Source organism: Lissotriton helveticus, chromosome 4_1, assembly GCF_964261635.1.
Source record: "Lissotriton helveticus chromosome 4_1, aLisHel1.1, whole genome shotgun sequence".
Classification (NCBI taxonomy): domain Eukaryota; kingdom Metazoa; phylum Chordata; class Amphibia; order Caudata; family Salamandridae; genus Lissotriton; species Lissotriton helveticus.
Window position 1 is genome coordinate 399,797,528 of NC_136063.1, and position 24,124 is coordinate 399,821,651.

General features: G+C 46.4%; 1 protein-coding gene across 2 annotated transcripts in view; it reads right to left on the reverse strand.

The window, feature by feature from the left end:
* The window catches only part of ATP6V1C1 (ATPase H+ transporting V1 subunit C1), a 388,190-nt gene that overhangs the window by 210,727 nt on the left and 153,339 nt on the right, over positions 1–24,124 (reverse strand). For both annotated transcript variants that reach the window (XM_078686908.1, XM_078686909.1), the window contains exon 5: positions 11,893–11,987. In XM_078686908.1, coding sequence (XP_078543034.1) covers positions 11,893–11,987 — 95 coding nt within the window. The remainder of the gene's footprint in view (positions 1–11,892; positions 11,988–24,124) is intronic.

Sequence of the window (24,124 nt, forward strand, 5' to 3'; positions counted from 1 at the left end):
TTAATACTAGAGAGTTTGTCCTCATGGCACCGGACTTTGTTCCATTTTAGTTTCCTATTACAATGCGTGGGGGTTACATCTTTAGTAAGCATTAGTGGGCCCTTCCCCACTACCACTTCGTTTAATCCTTTGATTTTCATACAAAGTGGGTTGTGGTCGCTATCCTGCGATTCGATGACCTCCATATCTAGTAAATTCCCCCAAGAGCTAATATCAAGCAGAATGTAATTGATGCGAGACGGGCAACCCAATCTATTATATGTCATAGCCCCATTTATGTCGGAAGGTGTCCTCCCATTAAGAGCACGCATTTTATATTCTAGAGTTAAGGCGTTCAATTGGATCGCTCTTGCAGACCATTTCTTTATTGGGGCCAAACTTAGTAGGGGAATGGACTGCCTTGAGTCCTCTTCACTAGCTCCCACCAGATCATCTTCGGCTAGGGGTTCGAAAGTGCAGTTCATATCGCCACCCACTATAATAGTGGCTAAAAGGTGAATATCAGCTAGAGCTGCTTCAAGTACTGCTATTGTTGGGGAAATTTGTCCTCCTGGGGTTCCCCTAGCATATACGCAGAACAGTTCCATGGGGGACACTGCTTTGGGACCTTTAAGGGAAAGATGCAGTATGTCCTCTGAGGGTAGCCTGTGTACCGTGATGGCCAGATTAAGGGCCACACTGATCCATATGTGGATGCCGCCAGTTGGGCGGCCTCTCCCTACCGTAGTTGCTGGTATGAAGTAGGTGGCATATCCATTTTTATGGAGGGGTGTCGTACTCCATGTTTCTTGGAACAAACAAATCTCAAACCAGTCAATAAATTTGTTCCATTCTGGGCTTTCCAGGTTTTTTTTGAGACCCGTATGTTCCAAGAAACGAGATTGGTTATATTATTGATCTCATCTATATTTTTTGAGGGAGCTTGGAACTCTAAACCTTCCTCCACTACCCTTATCTGGATACTCTCTGGGGCGCTAATCATTCCACACTTCCCAACAAGTGCTTTGGTATGTAGGGACTCCTTACCTAAATCGGAATCATTCGAGATGATGATCTTATACTGCTGCTCACTAGTCCGTGGTAAATGGGTATGTAGAGCGTTATGAGCATACGTGTCATTCTCTAGTCAGTCAATATTATTAAGAGTTGAATCATCGTTGGATCTAGCTTTAAACCATAAGGGAGACTGCCTAATTTGTATAGTTGAGTGTGCAGGGGGTGAAGTTATGTACCGAAGAGACACCAGGCTTTCCGCCAGGGCCATATTATCCAGATGGATTTCGATACAATCGGTTATTGAATTAGACAAGGACAGTCTTGAGACTTTGATCAGGTCTTCCCTGATTACTGACCTGCACCCTCAGCCAGTGAATGGCTTTATTACAAATGGAATCCCTGCTCTCATAGACATTAGATGTTAACCTCGGTACCCCTGTCATATAAATGGTGGTATTTCTGGGATTGTAAGCTGAAGTTCCCTGGACATGGGATCCTTTGGTCACTCTCCTTGTCAGAGCATTTCTCCCCCTGCATCATTCTCATATTGTCTCGCAACTGGGGGCACCTTGTTTCCAATTGACAAGCCCTGCTGCTTTACAGCCTCTACAAAGGTAGGGGGTTTATTATTGTTACACCCCATCGCTAACCTGATGATATTATTTTGTGGAGCATTACTAGCCGTCTGGCCTCCTAATGGCCTCAACCCAGATAGGGTAGCTACAATCTTGGGAGCAGGTTTTATCAAATTAGGCTTTCCCTTTGGTGACAGTGTTTTGTGCGCACGGCCGCCCCATGGTTTTAAGAGTGACGGCTGGCTTTGCTGTTCCTGAGGCAGCATTTATTGGGGATACTGCTGGAACCAACAACTGCGGCACATTTTCTACTATCTTGCCCCCGCTTAATTAGATCTACTAGCATTATCTTAATTTGGGCTAATTCTGATCCCAGAGACCCCATTTTCTTTAAGATACTTCCTTTAAAATTTTGACAATTTGGGCAATCGACTGTATTCTCTAATGTAGGTTTCCTGAGGTCGATATCTTCTTGAACAAGATCGGACACTTCTCTGGCTTCCCCTTCTAGTACAGCAAATCTATTGCTACATGGAACCTCCTTATCTCCTGCCCGCTTATCCTCATCCAAATCAGGGACATCAATAATTTCTAGCGTGGCCTCCCCTTTTCTAGTTTCGTCGTGAACCTGTGATGAGTGAATAGCCTCATGGGGTGTTGGGGCTTGAGGGGGGGAATGAATTACTGCCACAGGGGTTGTAAGATGTGATTTTTTAACAAATATATCTGGAATTACTCTCTTCTGTTTCCGGGATATCTCCCTAAATGGGCTATTTAGGCTACCTAGCTCTTCTGCGTTCGGGGCCCCCTTCAGTACCTCCTCGCACTCCTCAACAATTGATTCAATGCTCGAGAGCACACAGTTTGATGCTGCGTGTTGGACTTTGGATTTTTTTTATTTTTTTCCCTTTTTTAGGGTTCGTGGCATCGCTACCCCCATCAGTAGCTTTCCTCTTGCCCATTGCGAGAATATCACCTTTCCACTCTACGTTAGATCAATTCCCTTATGCAAACAGTCCCGCAGTTTATAGAATACGATTATAACGTACACCTCCTATTTAGATGGACTATTTGGACAATGTACCTTATGACAGGGGGGTGGCCCTGCCCTTGTCTGTCCCGGACTGTCACAGACTGTCCCGCCCTTGTCCCGGGCTTAGCCCGGCGATACCCGCGCGCGTTCCCGCGACGCGGAAGTTCGGGGTCAGGTTTATGCGCCAGCGGGCGCGGCTTGTCCGTGTGCGGCGTCCAGCCGCTGGGGGTCTTGGTAGATGTAGTTTCCCCGCTCTGCAGTCGCAGCCTCAGCTGACACAGGCAGGCGGCGGCGGCGGGGGAAACTGAAGACCGGCACCCTTGCTCCTGCACAGGTATTCACGGAGGGGGCAGACAAGCAGCCCCAGAGTGATGGTCCTCCCGCTCGTTATGCCCAGAGCTCCCGCTCCACCGAAGTCCAGGGTCAGGTTTATGCGCCAGCGGGCGCGGCTTGTCTGTGTGCAGCATCCGGCCACTGGGGGTCTTGGTAGATGTAGTTTGCCCGCTCTGCGGTCGCGGCCTCAGCTGACACAGGCAGGCGGCGGCGGGGGAAACTGAAGACAGGCACCCTTGCTCCTGCACAGGTATTCACGGAGGGGGCAGACAAGCAGCCACAGAGTGATGGTCCTCCCGCTCGTTATGGCCAGAGCTCCCGCTCCACCGAAGTCCGGGGTCAGGTTTATGCGCCAGCTTGTCCAGTTCTGTAGTAGGGGTATCTCTGTTATAGTCATAATCTTTGAATAGTTCCGCCCATGTGCGGGGACCCCGGAGCAATCAAAATAGTCTCAAGTCGTCTTCTTCTGCAGTCCTGCATAGACCCTTAAGAGAAAATAAAAGACAAATAATGCAGCCTGACATTAACAAGGCTACATTGGCCAGCACTTCATCCTGAAGTGAAAAGGATAGCCAAATAATATCATTAAATTTTACACATTTTACAGAGTTTCACCACACATAGAGAAACTCCCCTTCACAAAAATCCTTTCCATGATAGACAGGAAGGGTTGGACAGACAAGCCTCATAGGCTGCCATTATGTGTCTGGAAAAAGGATACCGTGCCTTTAAGGAACCCTCCAGAGACCCTCGGTATCCCATGATGCACAGCCAAAGGCAAGTTACTTTCAGTTGTTTTTGAAGGTCTCTTAAAGCCAGGCCGGTACCTTCCAGGAAACATATGTGTACTTCCACCGGGGAGGAGGGTGGGTTGCTTATGACTATAACAGAGATACCCCTACTACAGAACGGGAGTTACAGGTAAGAAACTACTCCTTCTGTAGTAGGGGATCTCTGTGTATAGTCATAATCTGCAAATAGAACGGCAAGCTCATCCCATCAACCAAATCCAGCAGTGGAAGAAAATTAAAGAAAAAATTCTTACTGAGCAAATAAATTCCTCAGCGAAGCCTGCCCAACTTGCGCATCTGTCCTGGCATCAGAATCCAGGCAGTAATGTCTAGGAAAAGTGTTGACCGACTTCCACGTAGCCGCCCTACAGATGTCTGCAATGGGAACGTTACGTAGCAAAGCCGCTGTAGCCGCTTTGCCTCTAGTTGAATGAGACTTAGGCTTACCCCCTAGAGTGTTGTTAGTCTTCTGGTAACATAGTTGTATACAGGACACAATCCACCTAGATATGGACGGTTTGGAGGTGGCAAGGCCAGTCCTGACTGCACCGTAATTCACAAACAACTGATCTGACCTACGAATATCCTTCGTCTTAACTAAGTAGGATTTCAACATCCGCCTCACATCAAGTGAATGACTGGACCTCTTCCGCCGGAGAGGAGGGATGTTGAAAAAATGTCGGTAATGTGATCGCCTGGAAATCAGACATCACCTTAGGGAGAAATTTAGGGTGAGTCCTCACGACAACCTCGGAAGCATGAAATACTGTATAGGGCTCTTGACAACACAAAGGCTGAATCTCACTCACCCTGCGAGCCGATGTTATAGCCACAAGGAAATACGCCTTCCAGGACAAATGCTGTAGAGAAGCCTTATGAATAGGCTCAAAAGGCTCCTTCATCAACCTGGACAGCACCACATTCAGCTCCCATGAAGGCGAAGGACGCCTAATGGGGGAAACACCTTCAAACCATCCAAAAAATCTTTAATTACAGGTATCTGGAAAAAGGAGGTAGGATCAGCGTTCTTGGATGTGCACCAGATGCAGAACCTTTTCCACTTGTAGGCATAGGAAGTCCTGGTGGATGGCCTTTTAGCCTCCTTAAGTATTTCCATGCAGTGGTCAGGCAAGTTCAAGTGTCCATACTGTACTATCTCAGGAGCCATGCCGCCAAACTCAAGGATGAGAGGTTGGGGTGCACCATCTGCCCCCAGAACTTCGTTAGAAGGTCCGGCAGACATGGAGCCTCAGATGGGGTTGGAGAGACCGGTGGAGCAGGTCCGTGATCCACCATGGTCGAGGCCACTCCGGAGTAATGAGGATCAGTCGCGCTCTGGATTGAGACAGCTTGGTGAGCACTGCCGGAATCAGGGGAATGGGTGGAAAAGCGTACAGAAAGCTGGGGAATGGGTGGAAAAGCGTACAGAAAGCTGTTCGACCATCTGATCCATAGCGCATTCCCCAGAGTCCCCTGTTGGTAAAACCTGGAGGCGAAGTCTCGGCATTTGCTGTTTTCGGTGGTGGGGAACAGATCTACTTCTGGAGTGCTCCATCTTTCGAAGATGTTTCCTAGCACCCCGTCGTTTAAGACCCACTCATGGTTCTCCTGAACGAGCCTGCTGAGTGCGTCCACCTGAGCATTCTGCACACCTGGTAGATGGGTAGCCATTATCGTCAGACCTCTGGCTAGCACCCAGTGCCAGGTCGCCTGCGCTTCCTGAGACAGTGTGCGCGATCTCGAGCCTCCCTGCTTGTTGAGGTAATACATCGTGGTCGTATTGTTCGTCTGTACAAGCAGGGAGTTGGTCTGGAAGGACGGATGAAAGGCCTTCAGTGCCAAGTGAAAAGCTCTGAGTTCCAGAAAATTGATATGGTACTTGGACTCGGCCTGGGACCACATCCCCTGAATTTGCAGATGGTCCGATTGCACTCCCCAGCCCTGGAGAGACACATCCGTCACAATGGTCTGTATTGTAATGTCCTTGTGGAATGGAACCCCCCCTGAGGAGATTCTCTGCTGAGCACCACCACTTCAGGGACTGCTGAGCGTGCTGAAACAGCCTGATCCTGTCCTCCCAGTTCCCACTTTTCTGGTCCCATTGATCCTCCAGACATTCCTGCAGAGGTCTTCTGTGGAGGCGGGCATGCGGTGTGTGGAATATGCAAGAAGCCATCGACCCTAAGAGAGACAACACTGTCCTCACCGTCGTTGATGGAACGGACATGAGTGTCTGAGCCTTTCGAAGGATCGATAAGAGTCGCTCCTCCGAAGGACACACGCTTGCTCTGAGAGTAACGATGGAGGCTCCCAAGTACTGCAGACACTGAACAGAAGTCGGACCAGACTTGGACATGTTGATGTGTAGACCCAGTTGGCTCAACATAACAGCTGTCCTGTTGAAATGCAATTGCGCTTCCTGGAAGGTGGAGGCTTTGATCAACCATTCGTCCAGGTACGGGCAGACAAACACCTTGTTCTTTCTAAGGTGCGCCGCCACCACCGCCATGCATTTCGAAAAAGTCCTGGGGGCAGACTTCAGACCAAACGGAAGTAAATGTACTGATATTGGTTGGTGCAGACTTGGAAGCGCAGGAACTTCCGATGTTTCTGTGCAATGGGTACATGGAAGTACGCATCCTGCAGATCTATTGCGCAAAGCCAGTCTCCTCGAAGCAGCGGAGGATAAATCTGGTGCAAGGACAGGAGGCGAACCTTCTCCCTGCAGATCCACTTGTTTGCTTGTCGCAAATCCAGAATGGGCCTAAACTCGTTCTTGTCCTTTTTGCGCACCAGAAAGAACCTGGAGTATAGACCCTTTCCCCTTTGAGACAGAGGGACGTCTTCTATCGCCCTTTTTCTTAACAGGGTATCAGCCTCCGCATGGAGCTCGCGCAGCTGGTATTGCGAGCGAACCGGTTGAATAGCTTGAGGAGGGCTGACAAAACGAAGACTGTATCCATTGCAAACAATATTTAGCACCCACTTGTCTGGAGTAATTTTTCTCCACTCTACCAAGTAATTCTGTATGCTTCCCCCCACCAGGAGCGGGTAACAGAAGAGGGGGGGAAGTAATCCCTCAGGGCTTAGAACCAGCAGGGCCCTTATTTACCGATGAGGCCTGCTGACCGCCTCTGCCCCTCTGACGCTTCTGGAAGGGCTGCCTCGGATATTGTTCTTGTTGCTGCTGCTGGAATCGTTGGGAGGAGTAGTGCCTCTGGAATGGGCGGAAAGACTTCCGCTGGTCCTTTAGTTTCTCCAAACCGTCAGCTTTTAGCGTTTCAACTCCTGCCTTCATGCGGGCCATCTCCTCATCCGCATGAGTCCCGAAGAGGGTAGTGCCCAAAAAGGGCAAGTTGGCAATACGCTGTTGCGCCTCCGGCTTGAGAGGTAAGGCTCAACCAGGTGTGGCATATCAAGTTTACTCCACGGTAGTACCCATGAGCAGCCAGGAGAGAGGCATCCGCAGCCGCGCTGATAATTGGTTGGAAACCCTCATGCCCTCATTCAAGATTTCCTGGAAATCTTCCCTTGTGTGCCTCGGGAGGAGTTCAATTAATTGTTGCAGGGACTCCCAGAATGAACGGTCATACCGACCCAAAAGTGCGGTCGAACTCGCAGCTTTCATAGAAGTAGCTGCCATACTGCAGACCTTTCTCCTTGCCGAATCCATTGGACGGCTCTCCTTGTCCGGAGGGACCGTCAAGAAAGGAGCAGTAGAGTGTTGCTTCTTGGCCGCTGAAACAATAACCGAATCCGGGGCAGGATCCGTTCTCAGAAAAGCTGGATCCGAATCCGGGGGCCTGTACTTCTTCTGAAGCTGGGATGGGGCAGACTTCACCGAGGCTGGCGTCAAGAACAACTCCATGGCCGGTTCCTCCAACCCTGGCACCAAAGGCAGCAAAGGGTGAGAAAGGTGCTTACGCTGTAGCGTTTCAAAGATGACAGAGGTGGAAGAGGTGGGCACCGTCCGTGCTATCCCCAACTTCGCTGCTCCCCTCAACAGCACGTCCTGAAACGTCACGATGTCATCCACTGGCGACACACTCGTTGGAGGAGAGTCAGACAAAGTAGGCGAATACCTCCTGTCACTGGAAGAGTCTGTGTATCTGGTATGCCTGGACCGCGACCTCTCTCTACGATGACGTGACCTGGTCGAAGATCTACGCTCACTGCGAGAGCGATGCCTCCCCAGTGAACGTGACCTCGGTTTCCTGGGCCTCGCCGGACCCACAGGCACAGGCTGCTGCGGAAGAGGAGGCGGCTGAGCCGGAATCAAAGGCCTCGGATGTAGAGGCTGCAGTGGAGGAGGAGGTGGAGGTGGAGGAGGCGGTTGGAGGAGGAGGAGGATGAGTAGGTGTCCTAGGCTTTAAGGGCAAGTAGGTCCTAGAGTATTCAGAGTCCGGAGACCCAAGTACTCTCCTCTTCTTACAAGCAGGCCTCGGAGAGGATGCTCTGGAGGTAGGATCTTCTGAGGAAGAACACCGGCGCCGCCGCTACCGGGAACTCGCTGATGAGGAGACGCTCACCACACTAGACCCCGTCCGGGGCGTCGACTTCCTCTTCGACGTCGACTTTTCCTTCCTCGATGCCGATCTCCTCGATGTGGCCCTCCTTGAGGTCGATCTGGTCTCCTCTACGGCGATCTTCATGTCGACGTTGATGGCAAACAGCGGTGTCGCCTTGACGGCGAGCGCCTGCGTCTTCGGGACTCAGGATGACTACGATGTTGTGGCGATGCCGGTGAAGTCCTCGATGTCAACCTCGTCCGAAGTCTCGATGTCCTACCCCTCGACGTCGACGTCGCTTCGACCCAGAGCCCTGGGTCGACAGGGAACAGATGGTAGTCATACCTCTCGACGCCGAAGCCCTCGACGTCGACCGGTACCGGTGTCGTTTCCGGGCATGTTCTTGACTGGGGAGCCCCCCAGAGGCCGATGCACGGGTAGAGGATGAAGATAGAGTCCCGCCACGCCCTGAGGTCCCACCTGCTTCTTGCTGTCTCCTCTTCTCCAGGCCTTGGAGACGAATCCTCTACCTGTCACGCAGGGTCCTCCTGGAGAAAGAATGAAAAATATCACAGGAGTCAGGTACATGGGTAGAAGGAAGACAGAGTATGCACACTCTGTGGGGGTCTGACTTGGCCTTCTTTCCACCACACTCCGGGCACTTCGACAAGATAGAGGTGGCAAAACTGGTCAAAAAAGACAGCAACTGGAAGAGGAAGACCCCAGACGTCGAGTGACACACAAATCTCACTGAACCATCTCCAAAAATTGAATATATACCCAAAAAGGTAGAGCTCAATGCTCCAGGGTGCTGCTAACAGGAGCTGGAAAAAATAACTGAAAGTAACTTGCTTTTGGCTGTGCATCATGGGATACCGAGGGTCTCTGGAGGGTTCCTTAAAGGCACAGTATCCCTGACACATAATGGCAGCCTATGAGGCTTGTCTGTCCAACCCTTCCTGTCTATCATGCAAAGGATTTTTGTGAAGGGGAGTTTCTCTATGTGTGGTGAAACTCTGTAAAATGTAATGATATTATTTGGCTATCCTTTCCACTTCAGGATGAAGTGCTGGCCAATGTAGCCTTGTTAAGGTCAGGCTGCATTATTTGTCTTTTATTTTCTCTTAAGTGTCTATGCAGGACTGCATAAGAAGACGATTTAAGAGACTATTTTGATTGCTCCGGGGTCCCCGCACATGGGCGGGACTATTCACAGATTATGACTATACACAGAGATCCCCTACTACAGAACAAAAATTACTAAAAACAGATCACCGTGTGTTGCTGCACACTGGGAGGCCCTTTGCATTGTTAATTTTTCTGTTGCTTATTGATATGTTTGGGTGTGTAAAATGTACACTACTGGGGTAAAACCTTTACCCATGCTGCCAGATGTGAGGTGCTTTCAAAGGGCGGGTTCCGAGGTCAGTGACCACTGCTGAATGGACTTCACAGGCCTGCTCGAATTGCCCTACAATAAAGGGAAGGGGGTGGGGGACCCCAGGGTCACACAATTAAAGCATCCACACTCATTCTGTATCAATTTCATGCGGTGGCATGAAAGCAATAACTTGTCTCCAAACAGCTTTACTTTCTGTGCAAATTGTTAAAAAAAAATCCTTAGTGTATCTGGGATGCAGTGATAGGTGTTGAATAACAAAAACATTCAACACTTGGGAAAATTGCAGAACGTCTTCCTTTTTTTAGGACATTGCTGAGAGCGCCCAAACTAAATAAAAAGAACACGCAGGCCTCTTACATCACATTCTTTATAATGGGACACTGTGTTTAGTCAAATATCTCCAGGTCACTATGGTTAAACGCGAAACTTTAAGCGGATGTAATGTGTTTAGAAATGAGCTGCAGCAAACCAGTTGTTGTCATAATGTACAATACTATGACTATAAGACATATCCCATCCTGCGGTCTTAAAGCGCGGCGAAAGCCCGAATATTTGGAAAAGCTCTCTTAAACAGGCATTTAGGAGGGCTGCACGTCGCACACTCAGTGAACACATTCAGAAACATATGTTCACAAGATATATATTTGGTACAAAAATGAAACGCGCCCGTTTAAAATGTTAAACCACTGGTACAGATGACGGACGCCCGACAGACACAATAGTACATAATAAAACGAATCCGCTACACAGCGAACAAACACTTTAACCCCGCACGTGAAAAGCTCGACAAACACACGGGTCCTGGCTGACGCTCGTGCTCAGCTCCTAGTGGCGAGCTGGAGCTGCTACTGGCATCAGTTTTCGAACTAGATGGATTGCCTGTGTGGCCCGCTTCGGCCCTACTTTTTGAAGACGCCGAGAGTGGCTGGAAATAATAATTCACGGGAGAAAAAAATAAATAAATAAACCAAGCGCGGTGTCCCTGAAGTGGGCACCGCGCTCAGTCTGCAAGTTAAAAAAATGTTTTTTAAAAAAGAGCGCTGTGTCCCATAGCGCTGCATCCGCCATAGTCCCCATCAGTGTTCAGTTTCTAAAGAGTGCTCACCCACCAGGTAAAGCCCTCCATGTCACGCCACAAGCAAACAATCCAGTCCGGATGGGCCGGCCAAGAAGGAGACAGGGCGGCAACAAAAAAGCCTTGTTTTCAATCGGAGGCCAGCGTTTAGCATAAATGAAGACGCCAGACAATGGGAATGATGGGCGGGGCTTCAAGTCCCCTTCTGAAATCCTATCAATCACAATAAGCCTCGCAGAGCGAGGAGCGCATGCTTGCTCCAGTGCTAGGTCTGCGAGGCCTAAAATAGACATCAATGCAAACTGTGGTATCAGAATAGCAATACAAGGAGAACCGCCAAAAGTGGTGTGGTAGATTTGTATTTTCCATTTATTTACGGAACACTGGTGTTAAGTATGTTTCATAAATTTTGCAATTCGGAACTTAAAGACACCTTATAAGGAAGACCATGGTCTGGCATCAAATGGTGGTATTGGAAGTCAAGCATATAGAATCCTGACATCCTGTTCTAGCAATCACAGTCTCCCACGTAACCCGTCAGGGTTGGAGTATAAGAAGGTAGCTGATTAAAACTTGGCAGTGCAAAACACAAATAAACCCTACAAAAAGCTTTAGGATCAAATAAATATAATAAGTTAGTAGTCACAGAGAAATAACAAAAACATACAAGTTCAAAAGTATGTAGAAAACAAAATCAAAAGGGAAAATAAAAAGAAACAATTATTATTAACTAACTTTAGAGAAAAGCGAAGTACAATGTTGTAAAGGACAAAAGAGTCCAAATTTACTCCAATATGCCCTTCAAAAAAATATTTTCACTGACTGAGAACCCTGTAAGCACAGTTACCTGTTACAGCGTTGTAGTAATAATTAAATTGCATTGCTTATTCCTCAGAATCTGAATAAGTGAGAAAATAAAGGTCCAAAAGAAGTCAAAGAGGTTGTCTTTCTTTTATGAGAGAGTTTCTCCTTCAAAGTTCAGGCTAAAATTTTAATTTGGAGCATTCAAAGTTTGCTCCATTAAATCAAATATTCTCACTATTATCAGTGATGGAGGACAGTCCAATACAGCATAGGCATACAAAGACAAATGAAAGAATTTGTGTTACATTCAACAAGCCTCTGGGGATATACATAGAAGTTAACTTGTAAACATTTAAACACAAGACATTCCCTTACCTTTGCAATTATTTCAGAAATATTTTTCAAGGACTGTTTTATTGGATATTTCGCCATATCCCACTGGAACCGCGTTATATATGTAATCAAGTCCACTAAAACAAAACAATGAACAATGACTGACTTAACAATTTGACCAAGCCGGGATAATTCCATGCTTCGTCTTAAAAACGTACCCTACAAAATGAAAATTATTTGAACATTGCAATAAGAAACAAAAAAGAAACAAAAAAGATTTTAGCCCTCACTAAATCCACACATGAAGGTTTCATAGTTTTTAAAGAAAAATAAGTTTTAAACATTTGGGGAAAACTGGTGCTATTTTCAGGGTAGACCTTGAGAACATTTAAAATTTTATGTAGCAAAAATCTTAACTACGTTTTCAATAGTAAGTGAAGATTCAAAATTATTTCCTGCAGTGTGAATATCACATACACAAAAGAATTTCTAACTAGTAAATGTCTGAATACTTTCATAAGCCCTGTATGAAAAAAGGAAGTCAAGGCTGTTCGCTATGCCACTGACTGGTACTCAAGTGAGCCTTTACTTTGGGCCTCAGAATGCCCTCTTAATTTTTACTACGATCATTTGCATCAGTAAACAGTGAAACATTTAAAACAAGAAAGTAATTCTTATTAAAAAATCATATTTGAAAGACATCAATAGGAAAGTCAAGTTTGGGTGAAAAGTTTAAAATACACCAACCATGGACGCATTTTTGGATTACAAATGGAAGGCTTGAGTATGTACGATCCTGAATTCCAAAGCAGTTCACAATTAAATCCGATATGAAGCATAATTTCAACAAAACCGAAAGAGGAAAATGCTACTTACCCAGTAAGCATCTGTTCCTGGCATGAAGTGCTGTAGATTCACATGCTGTGCATACTCCTGCCATCTAGTGTTAGGTCCAGATGTGTTCAAGGTGTTTTTCTTGAAGAAAGTCTGTCAAGTCACGAGGTAGTCTAATTCCTCCTCTTGCTGATAATGCGCATGGTCATCGACTACATTGTTAAATTGTCCTGGAGAAGAAGTGGGGTGTACTTCCATTGCCTGGGAATTGGAGGCGAGGTCTGGGTGCACACTATCATTAGGAACATGGTTTTCTCCTGATTGGATTATATCTTAGCGCCCGCTGGAGAGGCACGGGAGGAGTTGGAGGTAACTTATTTGGTTTGGGGTTTATCAGACCACTCGTCCTTGCGGTTGCGAATGGATGGGGGTGGGAGATAGGGCTTCTCCTGGAAATGAAATGCCTGGGACCTAAAGGACAGGAAGGTGGCAATTGGCCTCAGGGTAGACACTGAACTTTATTATTTTTTAAACGAGGGCACAGTCTCCTCTAAAATTACACTGTGGGAGGTTACAAAACAGTCCTTCGAGACAGAGCACAGAATCTGGTGGCACAGAAGCGGAAATGAGCATATGGTGCCTTAGAATCCCAAATACGGGAGATATAAAGTAAGCTGGATCCAGACCCTACTACACTTAAATAATTGTCACTCCTCAGGGAAGAACACAGTGCCTTGGCACAGGGTAATGCAAAAGCACTGATGCATAGAACACTGCACAATGTATATGATGTCAGAGAGCAAGCCAGCAGACTGTTAGCCTGGCTGGCGAAGAAAGAGCTAGAAACTAGATGGGTGCTCCATGTGTTTGGTCCAGACGGGGAGGTGCACTTTGGCTGCTACCGGGTCAATGTGTTTTGAATGACAATAGTAGACAAATCTCTTACATTTAGCAGCACAGGCCTGCATGCTTCTTTAAGAATGCTCATGCATTCGGGTGAAAGATAAGAGTACCTTGATTCTAGGACTTCAAGAGCCAGATCGCAAGATTGAGAGATGTGGGGTCCAAGTGCCTGATTTCCTCATTGTTCCACTTGAGAATGTCTGGCCTGTTGGGGAGCCGATAGGTCGAGGAGTGTGTTGAACTATGGTTGGAGTGCCCAGGTGGGAGCCACCAGGATGAGCGCAAGAGACATCTGCCCAAGCCTCCGAACCACAAATGGAAGTAGTGGGAGAGGAGGAAATGTGTAGGCAAATTTTCCTGACTAACTCATCCATAGTGCATTGCCGCTGGACTATAGGTGTGAGAACCTGAAGGCTAAGTTTGAGCATGTAGCGTTTTCAAAGGTGGCTAACAGGTTAATTTCCAGGAGTCCCCAATGCTGGAAGTACTGGAGGAGAACTTGCGGTGGAGTTCCCACTTGTGGACCTGTTGCCGCAACCTGCTGAGGTCGGAAAAGTTGCTGTCCACTCCAGGAATTGAACTCCTCTAATAGATGGATCTTGTGCTGGAGAACCCACCCCCACATGCTCTGGGCTAGGTGTGAGCTGGGGAGATATGGTGCCCCCTTAATTTTGAAGTTAATACATGGCTGTAATGTTGTCCGTCTTGATGAGGACTACTTTCCTAATCAAGTGAGGAAGGAAACTTTCAACGCAAGGTGAACTGCTAGTAGTTCCAGATAACTGATGTGGAGACCCTGGTGTCTGGGTTCCCCTTGGTCTTGAACAGTCAGATGCTGTAAGTGTTCACCCCATTCCGTAAGGGAGGTGTCAGTTGTAATGGTCATCTGCAGAATCGAGTCAACAGGCTGTTGGCGTTCCACCACTGCAAAGAGTGACGAGTGCGGCGGCTGATCAACACTAGATCGTCCCTATGACTCTCTGCTTGAGACCACTGGTTATCCAAGTACTCCTGCAGTGGACCCATGTGTAACCTGGAATAGGGCACTATGGCACTACAAGAGACAAGGAGGGGCATGGCTGCCCTTACCATGACTTGGTGGCCGGAGCTATCAACAGGGGAGATGGTTCCTCATCTGCTGCCAAAGGTTGTGGGTGCTGTTCCCACTCGATGTTCTCAGATATTAAGTGGTCCGGTGTCTTGTCTCCGCTCCTACAGAACATTTTGAGACGTCGAGCCTGACGGTAACAAAGGGTCTTCTTAGAACAGAAGGAGTGACAAGCCTCGCAGGTAATCTCATTTTGTTCGGGAGACAGACACAAATTACAAACTGATTGAGGTTGATCCGAGGGTGCTTCGTGGGGCAGTGAGGACAGCAATAAATAGTCATCCATGCCACCACCATCGAGACATGGTAGAAAGACGCAGATGAGAGATGGAATGAGGCCCCTAAGGGCACAGGCCCAAGTGAGCCAAAGTCAATCAGAGACTGTAGAGACAAAGGGAAAAAACAATATATAGAGACTGAACACAGCACCACGACGGTGTAGAACCGGAGCATGATAGCACACGTTTGAATCAGGCAGCAGAAGAAAACAATCTAACAATGGAGTTGATGACCATCAGCATTACCTGCAAGAGGAGGAGTCACACTACCCTATGACTCAAAATAATTCTTCGAAGAAAAACAACTTGCACACATCCGGACCAAACACTAGTTGGTAGGAGTATCGCTCTATCCATATGTTGATCTTACTCTCAACAGGATTTGAATAGCAGAAGTTAAGTGCTTCCACTGAAAATGAGGGTTTGTCTGCAACGGTCACACTCAATACGGTAGGCCCAAATTTGTTTTGGTGACAAGCCAATGATCAAGGCACTATGCTGGATAGGTTCAGTGGGAAACATTATGTTACATGTGTGGGTCTGATCAGTTTATTATGAAAAGTTAGACGAAAGATGAGTCCTGACTTATTTATTTTGATAACCATATGTCAATAGGCTTCTACGGGTGTATTGCTATTACACTGCTAAAGCCTGTAGACAGGTAATTTGTTATATGGAAGCTCACAGATTACCACAAGCAAGGTTTCAGTTTCTGGTTACGTCCCACTCCCAAACAAACCCTGTTTTGTTGGGTTTTAAGCCTGGTGTGACAGGGCAACTGTTTGCCAGAGTATGTGGGATCCCCAGAAAAAGAGGTATAAGAAGCAGTAGTAAGAGAGGAGTATTGTCTCGGCACCCACTTCTGGATATTCTCTGTAAGTACTTTCATTGCTCATACCGGATAGGGATATTGTTATTGAAGACCCAGGTCAAATAGAGTAGAAAGGGGCTTTGCATGGTATACTAGGAATATGGTTTACTTTTTGAACTGATACATATACGAAAGAAGGGTTTTGCATTTTGACCTGTGACTAATGCAATACCAAGTGGCTTAAAACTGACCACAGCAAACTCTTGATCTACTACAAATGATACTTAATTTGTGGGGTTTGTTGCCATCCATGCAAAACCATTTTAGAAGAGGTTTCCATTTGTAATTCCCTTGAAACCTTCTATAAACTTATAATTTTGTGTGCCGTATTTAGCTGTGTTCATTACAGTACTTAAAGTATTTTTTTACTGAAGCAACAGCTGGACATTTTAACTTACATCACCTCTCCAAGTTAGCCCTGAACTGCTGAGCCTCATTACCCCGAGAGTCAAGGCATAAATGGGGAACTTGTTCGACAGTTTGAGGAATCGAGTTATGAAGACCTAGAGAAGAAAGACCCCCACTGATTATTATTTATTTATTATTTTAAACATTTATAAAGCGCGGCTGACACCTTGCAGGTTTCCTGGCGCTGGTGAATACTCTTAACTCAGGGGAACAGATAGCGAGGAGCAGGGAAGAGGGGATGTTCTAAGGGAATAACCACGTCTTAATGCGTTTCCTGAAAGGGAGGAGCTGTGAGATTTGACGGATATCAGGAGGCAGACTGTTCCACAGTTTAGCCGCTGCGACTCTGAAAGATCTGCCCCCCGTCATGACTTTGTTATATTTAGGAACAATCACCAGACGGGCTGAGGCTGAGCGTAAAGCTCTGGAAGGGGTATACCATGTGAACATGGCCTGCAGAGGTTTAGGTCCAGCTCCGTGGAGCGCTTTAAAAACAAGGCAGAGGGACTTGAAGGCCACACGTTGTTTAAGCGGGAGCCAGTGTAGTTCAGCTAGGGCCGCTGAGGCCGAAGATCTCCTAGTCCAGCCTAGAACTAATTTGGCTGCGGCCGACTGAACTCTTTGAAGTCGGTCGAGCAGGGCAACTGGGGACTCAAGTAACAGCGCGTTGCAGTAGTCCAGGCGACTAAGGATGGTGCACCTGACTATCTGCTCCCGAGCTTGTGCGGGTAGCAATGGCATAATTTTGCGCAGGGAGCGCAGGAGAGCTGTGCACGTTCCCACCGTTTTAGCAACTTGGGTTTCAGTGTTCATTTTATCATTCAGTGTGGCCCCAAGATTGCGAATCGATGTAACTGGCCGAGGTTTATCTGCTGTTTCCGGGGGCCAAAAGTCGCAGGGGAATTGCCGAGGAATGCGACTTCCTGCACAATACAGAACCTCCGTTTTGGAAGAATTAAATTGCAGCGAGTTATTGTGCAGCCACCCAGCCGTCTCCCTTAAGCAGTCGTGAAAGGCTGAAAGGGGGGTAGAGTCTTCTCCCTCCCAAGAGAGGATGAGTTGGGTGTCGTCCGCATAGTTGATAGTTTTTAACCCGTGTGCCTTTATCAACGTGATCAGAGGTCTAAGGTACACGTTAAAAAGGATGGGGCTGATGGAGGAGCCCTGGGGCACCCCGTGGGGGACAGGAGAGAAGGTAGATTGATACGGGGGGAGAGACACCGCCTGTCTCCTGTTCCGTAGGAAGGAGTGGAACCAAAGTAAGGCAGTGCCGTCTACCCCAGCCGCCCGGAGTCGCTCCAACAGGATCCCATGGTTGACCGTATCGAAAGCGGCAGACAGGTCCAACAGGATCAAGGCTACTGCCTGGCCCCTGTCTGCCCGCATACGAAGGTCCTCCAGCGCTGTCAGGACAGCTGTTTCAGTCCCGTGGGCAGGACGAAAGCCAAACTGAAAATCGTCCAGGATCTGATTTTTCTCCAGATGAATGGAGAGACAGGTGCTTACCCAGCGCTCTGCAATTTTTGCTGGGAAAGGCAGGAGGGATATAGGCCGGTAATTGGACAAACAGTCAGGGTTCAAGGAAGGTTTTTTTAACAGTGGGGTGATAAGGGCCTCCTTCCAGGAGGATGGCACAAGCCCACAGTGTAAGGATTGATTGCAGATCCTGCAGAGGGTGACAAAGAGGTCAGTGCCAAAATTCTTCCAGACTTTTGGAGGCACCGGGTCAAGAGGGGATCCGGAGGTGATTCCAAGTGCCAGCCTTTCAAATTCCGGTTCTGGAATGGGGGGGAACTCCCACAGCTTTTCCGTGAGAGGAGAATCTGAGTGCACCGAAGCGGGATCACTAGTACAGGCTCTAGGTGTAATGAGACCACCTAGGGGAGGGGAGGAGTTCAGATTAAGAATAATGGTGTCGATTTTGTTTTTGAACAATAGCGCAAGGTTATCGCAGAGGGCTTGTGTGGGAGGGGTAGATGTTATGGCACAGTCAGGTTGGGTAAGGTGTTTGAGAATCTGAAAAATGCTTTTAGAGCTGTTGGGGGCATTGCTGATCGTAGTGCAAAAATAGATGGCTTTGCTCTGATTAATGGCAGTTTTATATGCTTGGAGATGGTTTTTCCAGATTACTTTATTCGAATCGGAGTAGCCTTGTCTCCATTTCCTCTCTGATTGTCTGCAGGCTAGTTTAAGGGATTTCAGAGAGTCGTTAAACCAGGGGGCAGGAGCTCTGCTTTTTGCTTTACCTTTCTTCTGGGGGGCAAGAGAGTCTACGGTGGAGGTGATCGCTAGACTGAAGGCTTTGAAGTTGTACAGTAAGTGCTCGATAACTTCAGAATGCCCTAGGTCCTTCTGAAGATGATTTCTCAAATGCAATAGTATGGTGTTTAACATTCAATCAATCAATCAACCAGGGGTTTGTAAAGCACGCTACTCACCCGTGCGGGTCTCAAGGCGCTGGGAGGGGGGAGGGGAGTGTAAGGGGGTGGGGGGGACAAGCAGCTCCGGATCAGTTGAAAAGTCAGGTCTTGAGGTCCTTCCTGAAGGTGTGGAGGGTTGAGGAACGTCTGATGCTGCCCGGGAGCTCGTTCCAGGTTTTGACTGCGATGTAAGAGAAGGCTCTCCCGCCTGTTCTGCTTCTGTGTATGCGGGGGATCTCTGCCAGGGCGAGGTCGGCGGAGCGGAGGTTCCTCTTGGGTGCGTGGAAACGTACTCTGTCGTTGAAGTATTTGGGTCCGATGTTGTTGAGGGATTTGAAGGCGTGGGTGAGCAGCTTGTAAGTTACTCTTCTCGAAGGGGGGCCAGTGGGGATCTCGAAGGTGCTGGGACATATGCTCGTGGCGCGGTGTACCTAGGACGAGCCTGGCGGCAGCGTTCTGGATGGTTTGGAGCTTGCATCGAAGAGTTTTGTTAATTTCGGCGTAAAGGGCATTTCCGTAGTCGAGTCTAATGGTAATGAGTGAGTGGGTGACGGTCTTTCTGCAGTCGGGGGGGGGGATCCATTTGTAGGTCTTACGGAGGATGCGGAGGCAGTTGAAACTGGCGGTTGAGACGGCGTTGCTCTGGCGGTTCATGGAGATTGTGGAGTCCAGGATTATGCCGAGGTTCTGAGTGTGGTCTGTCGGGGTGGGAGGGCTCCCGAGGGCGGAAGGCCACTAGGTGTTGTCCTAGGCGGAGGTGCAGGGTCCGAGGATGAGGACCTCGGTTTTCTCGCAGTTGAGCTTTAGGCAGCTGTCCTTCATCCAGGCTGCTACATCTCTCATTCCTTCCTAGAAACGGAGTCTGTTTAACGATGGCAGCGATGGGGGACATGTAGATGTTGAGGAGCGTCGGGCTTAGCGAGGATCCTTGGGGTACTCCGCATACGATGTCAGTGGGGTTGGAGAGAAAAGGGGGGAGTCGGACCCTCTGGGTAAATGTTTTGACAAATGCAATTAGAAGGTATTAGGGTTTTTGTTGTTTACTCTGTCAAATACAACGGGAAGGTGTCTACACTGCAAACCCACTAGGAACATGTAGTATATAAATTTTCAACTATCTGACAAGTACAATAGGAAAGGGATTTACAATGTGAACACTGACAAGCGCATTAAGAATGGGTGAAAAGTGTCTTTTTTTGGTCAGGCACTTGATAATTCTTATATTTCCACGTGAAGGTTTAAGGTTCATGTTAATGGGTACTTTGTCTCATTCTCAAATGTCTTATGGGTCTTTACAGAAGCTACATGATCATGTTTATGTATGTTCAATTTAAAGCAAACAGGCTTTATCTTCCAACTATTAAAATGTGGTGACAAAGACAGTAAGCCATACTAGGACAAATTGAGAACGCCTGTAGGCCTAACACTGATAACTGTGAAAAGCTTACGCATTGGCAGTAAGCCCATGGTGCGCTATTTGTCACATAGGGCTCCCAAGTATCAACAACAGGCTAGATTTACAAAGTTAATTGCCACCTGTAATGTTTCTTTTCCATACATGTTTTGCACTCTGGTTATTTTGCAAAGCCCTTTTAGGACAGTTTTCAATTTGGAATTCCCACCTAAAGTCTTGTCATCATCGGAATTATGTGCTTAGCATTTAGTTGTATGTTGTACTTGGATTTCTTGTGTGTTACTAAGTTCACAGCTTTTAGCCCAGGACACCTCCCTGAGTCAGCATCTGCCTCAATATCATGAGGGTCAGGGTTTAAGCTGTGACCCCCTTAGGCAATTGCACTAGGAAGAGGATTTATAGTGTGAAGTGTCTGACAAGTGTAAAAGGTAAGGGGTTTACATTGAGAACTCTGTGACAAATACAAGTTTTACATGTTGAGCTCATTTTGTAAAAGTATAATTTATAAATGTATGTTATTTATATATTTTATGTCACATTTACTTGTGAGTGGGTTAAAGTACTGTTACTTTTTTAAAGTAAAAAAACACTGATTTATTAAGAATGATGAAGTACTTTGTGGAGTCATTTGTCATTTAGTTAACCCCCTAGTTGATTTAATTTGTTCTATTGGATTTACTCGTTTTACCTATGCTGATACTCAACTCCTGATTCGACAAGGTGATAGTAGACTCTCCCCTTAGACCTTGGGTATGTGTTGCTACAATTGCATGTTTGATGACCAATAGCCTTTTGAAGTTGAATCAAGATTTTAAAAAAACAGGGGTGTTGGTTCTAGAGAATCAACCATGGATTGGGACCTTATTTTGGTAGTCACTAGCTTTTGAGCAACCCCCAGTCCTTGTTATTGTGACCTAAAACTTTGGAGCTACTATCAATACTCATCTTAGCTTTTACCCACTCACCTAAGAGATCACTTTGACGAGCTTAATAAAACGTATTTCTTGCCTTCGAGTTGAAGGAAAAAATGTGGCGATTCAGGCAGCTATCCGTCTCATTTAGATAGCAGTAATACAGCATTGCCTAAATAGCCTATGTTGCCTTTGGTTTTTACAGAATGCAGCCGCTTATCAGTTAATTAATCTCAGTGTGATTCTATTAAATATCAGTTTGACTTACTCCAAAGTGAATGAAAGGATCTTGTTTAAGACACTTTCCATAGTACAAAAAGGCAGTTTGTCCTAAGTACCTCACTTTGAGCATCAGCCCTACATGCCCTACCTCAATCTTCATTCCTCTTCACCTGCACTCTGGGTTGTGCTCTTGTTCCATCACATCAGAGCATTCAGGCACTCTTCCTTGGTTCTCGCTGCTATTAACAGTAAACTAAACATAACAGACTCTGCCTGTTTTAGAACATGGTAGCACTGTACATGAGCAGGCCAGACTTGTTGGCACTATCGATGCTTGGTCCAGTTATCCTACTTAAAAATTAGTAGATTGTTACTTTTGGAAAATGTATACTTTTTCATTTTCAAGAAAGTTTTATTAATCAGCAGAAATTGAATCAATAGTGGTTGTAAATAAAGCTCAGACATTCTGTAAAAAATGAGATTGTGAAAACTTGGGGAGAAAAGAGGTAATATTCTGGGTGTGAGCTTTGACAGAGCTCAAGCAAGGCTTAATAAATCGGGTACTTAAAAAAGTAAACTGGTTTGTTTAATGAACCCCGTATCACCCTAGGTGGCTTGGCTCAAGCAGGAAATCTTTTCTCACAGATTTGCAAGTTGTATATGTGCAACAAATAACAAAAACAAAGAAAAGCACCTAAAATTGCAAACTCAAATGAGTTAATAGGATAGGCATAACAGCTTAATGAACAAAATGCCACAACGATGAAGAAGGTTGGATATAGGGATTAAAGCAACAAAAAAAAACGGGCAAAAATAGAATACTCAGCAAAACAAAAAGAAAAGTAAAAATACATGATAGTATGTGGGTTGTGAAAGAGCAGGGCCCAGATAACCTGCGAAATCTACATAGTGTGGAATGCTGGTGGGTTAATGTTGCAGGTTCATCTGGGTCAAAATGTCACCTTTGCACCCAATAACCTTCATGAAGGTTGAGCATTTCCAAGCAGGGCAAGTCTGGAAGCTGGTGCTAAAAGGCTCCATGAGGTTAATTGTGCCTAAAGTGCAGCCAAGATGCATCCTCTGACGTCGTACCAAAAGAAAGGCAAGAAGCAAAACTACAAAGATGAAGCCGGCCTCCTTGCGTCTTTTGGAGCTGGCCTGACATCTGGTCTCCTTACTCCAGGGCCTACAATTCTGTTCTGTTGGCCTGAACTTTATCTATGAGTCCAATAACTCTGGTTTCTTGATCCAAAGTTTCGAAAACTTCAGTACAGGTTACATGGTTTTCAAGGTGCTCCAGGTGCAACAGAGATGCCCTTCACTCCGGTTCTGGTATGTAGCAAAATGTCCACTTCTAATAGGTGCTAGTGATTTGTCTGTAGCATTAAAATCAGAATTAATTTTTTCTTCAGTGGACCTCCTGCACGCTCCAGATATAAGAAAGAGTTCCAGAGAATCATGCATGAGAAACGTCTAACTGCAACTAGTCCACTGCTTTTCCTCGAGGCAGATATAGTAATTGGGCCCACAACCTTGTGCAAGAGATACATTCAACAAGGGAAAGAAGGCTTCAGTGACAAGGCATGAACCCCTGCCACTTTGAGAGTTCTATGTCCCGGAACTGCTTTCCAGGCCAAGATTCAAAACATAGTAACATACTTGGTAGATTCCCCGTCAGGAAGGCCCAAATTATTCAGTGCAACAAGATGAAGTAATCTTATCCTTATCTGTTTCATGCAGCTTTTTCATGAGAATGGGTCGAGACAGATATTTTTAAGCTATAAATAAATAAATACTTTTACCAAAATGCTGGATCGTTGTTTTCCCTGTGCTGAGCTCATGCAGTTCATAAGCCAAAACATGTATTCCAACGAAGCATGAAAATAAATGTCCTACCAAAGCCCCTTTATTTTCCTATGCTACTGGGGACTCCACAGGCAACTTTCCAGCTTAAGGGAAATAAGTACTACAAGGACAATACACAGACAAATGAAAGGCCTGGAAGCTAGGCTTTTCTGCCCCACTTGCTGATTCCAGCTGCCAAGGTATGACTTGGGTATTACAGGTGGTAGTTCTTCAAAAAACGTGAATGCTTTTAAGCGGCATTGCAGATGAGCTTTGGCAGACTTGATTAAATATATTCAAACTAGAACAAGAACTATCGGCAACAAAAGTCTAACTGCAGCAATTCAGGATCACCCATAAACTGCTAATGTAATTTTGACAGCAGTTCCTCATGCAAAACATTATTAAAGAACAAGTTATTGACCTTTGGCAATGCTCTTTCTGATGGACAATCTAGTCGCAGATTCTCACCTTTTGAACACTCCCAGGCATCAGACTGCATTCAGAAACTCTACAGCAGTACCTCTACACACCAGGAGGTGGCACCATGCGGATCCTTGCCAATGTTGGTCCGCTCTGGAAATGACGTGCCATGCCGTTATTGGTGCCACTCTCGAGCAATGGCGTTAGTTGCTTTCTACTAGAGCAGGTGTCTCCAAGCAGTCGATCGCGAGCTACTAGTAGCTCGCAGAAACCGTCAGAGTAGCTCCCAGCCTTGAGTTAATTTTTATCTAAAAACTGCAATAATTAAGTGTTGTGTTTTCCTTTTACAGTTAAGGAAAGGCTATGTTTATTTTACATTATCATCAGACTTCAGACAGCAGAGCCTGATAACGAGCAGTGCTTCACTCAGATGTATGACCTAAGTGGGTCAAGGAGGTTCAGAACGGAAGCACTGAGGTATTTAAGTCTTAACTAAAAGTAATTTTCAACTTCGTATTGGAGCATAAATACAAAATGATGTTTCTGAATGCTTTTAAAAGGGAGAACAATTAAATGACCAGTTAACTTAATGATTAAGTTAACTCTTCATTTAAATGTTCTCCCTTTTCAAAGTGTG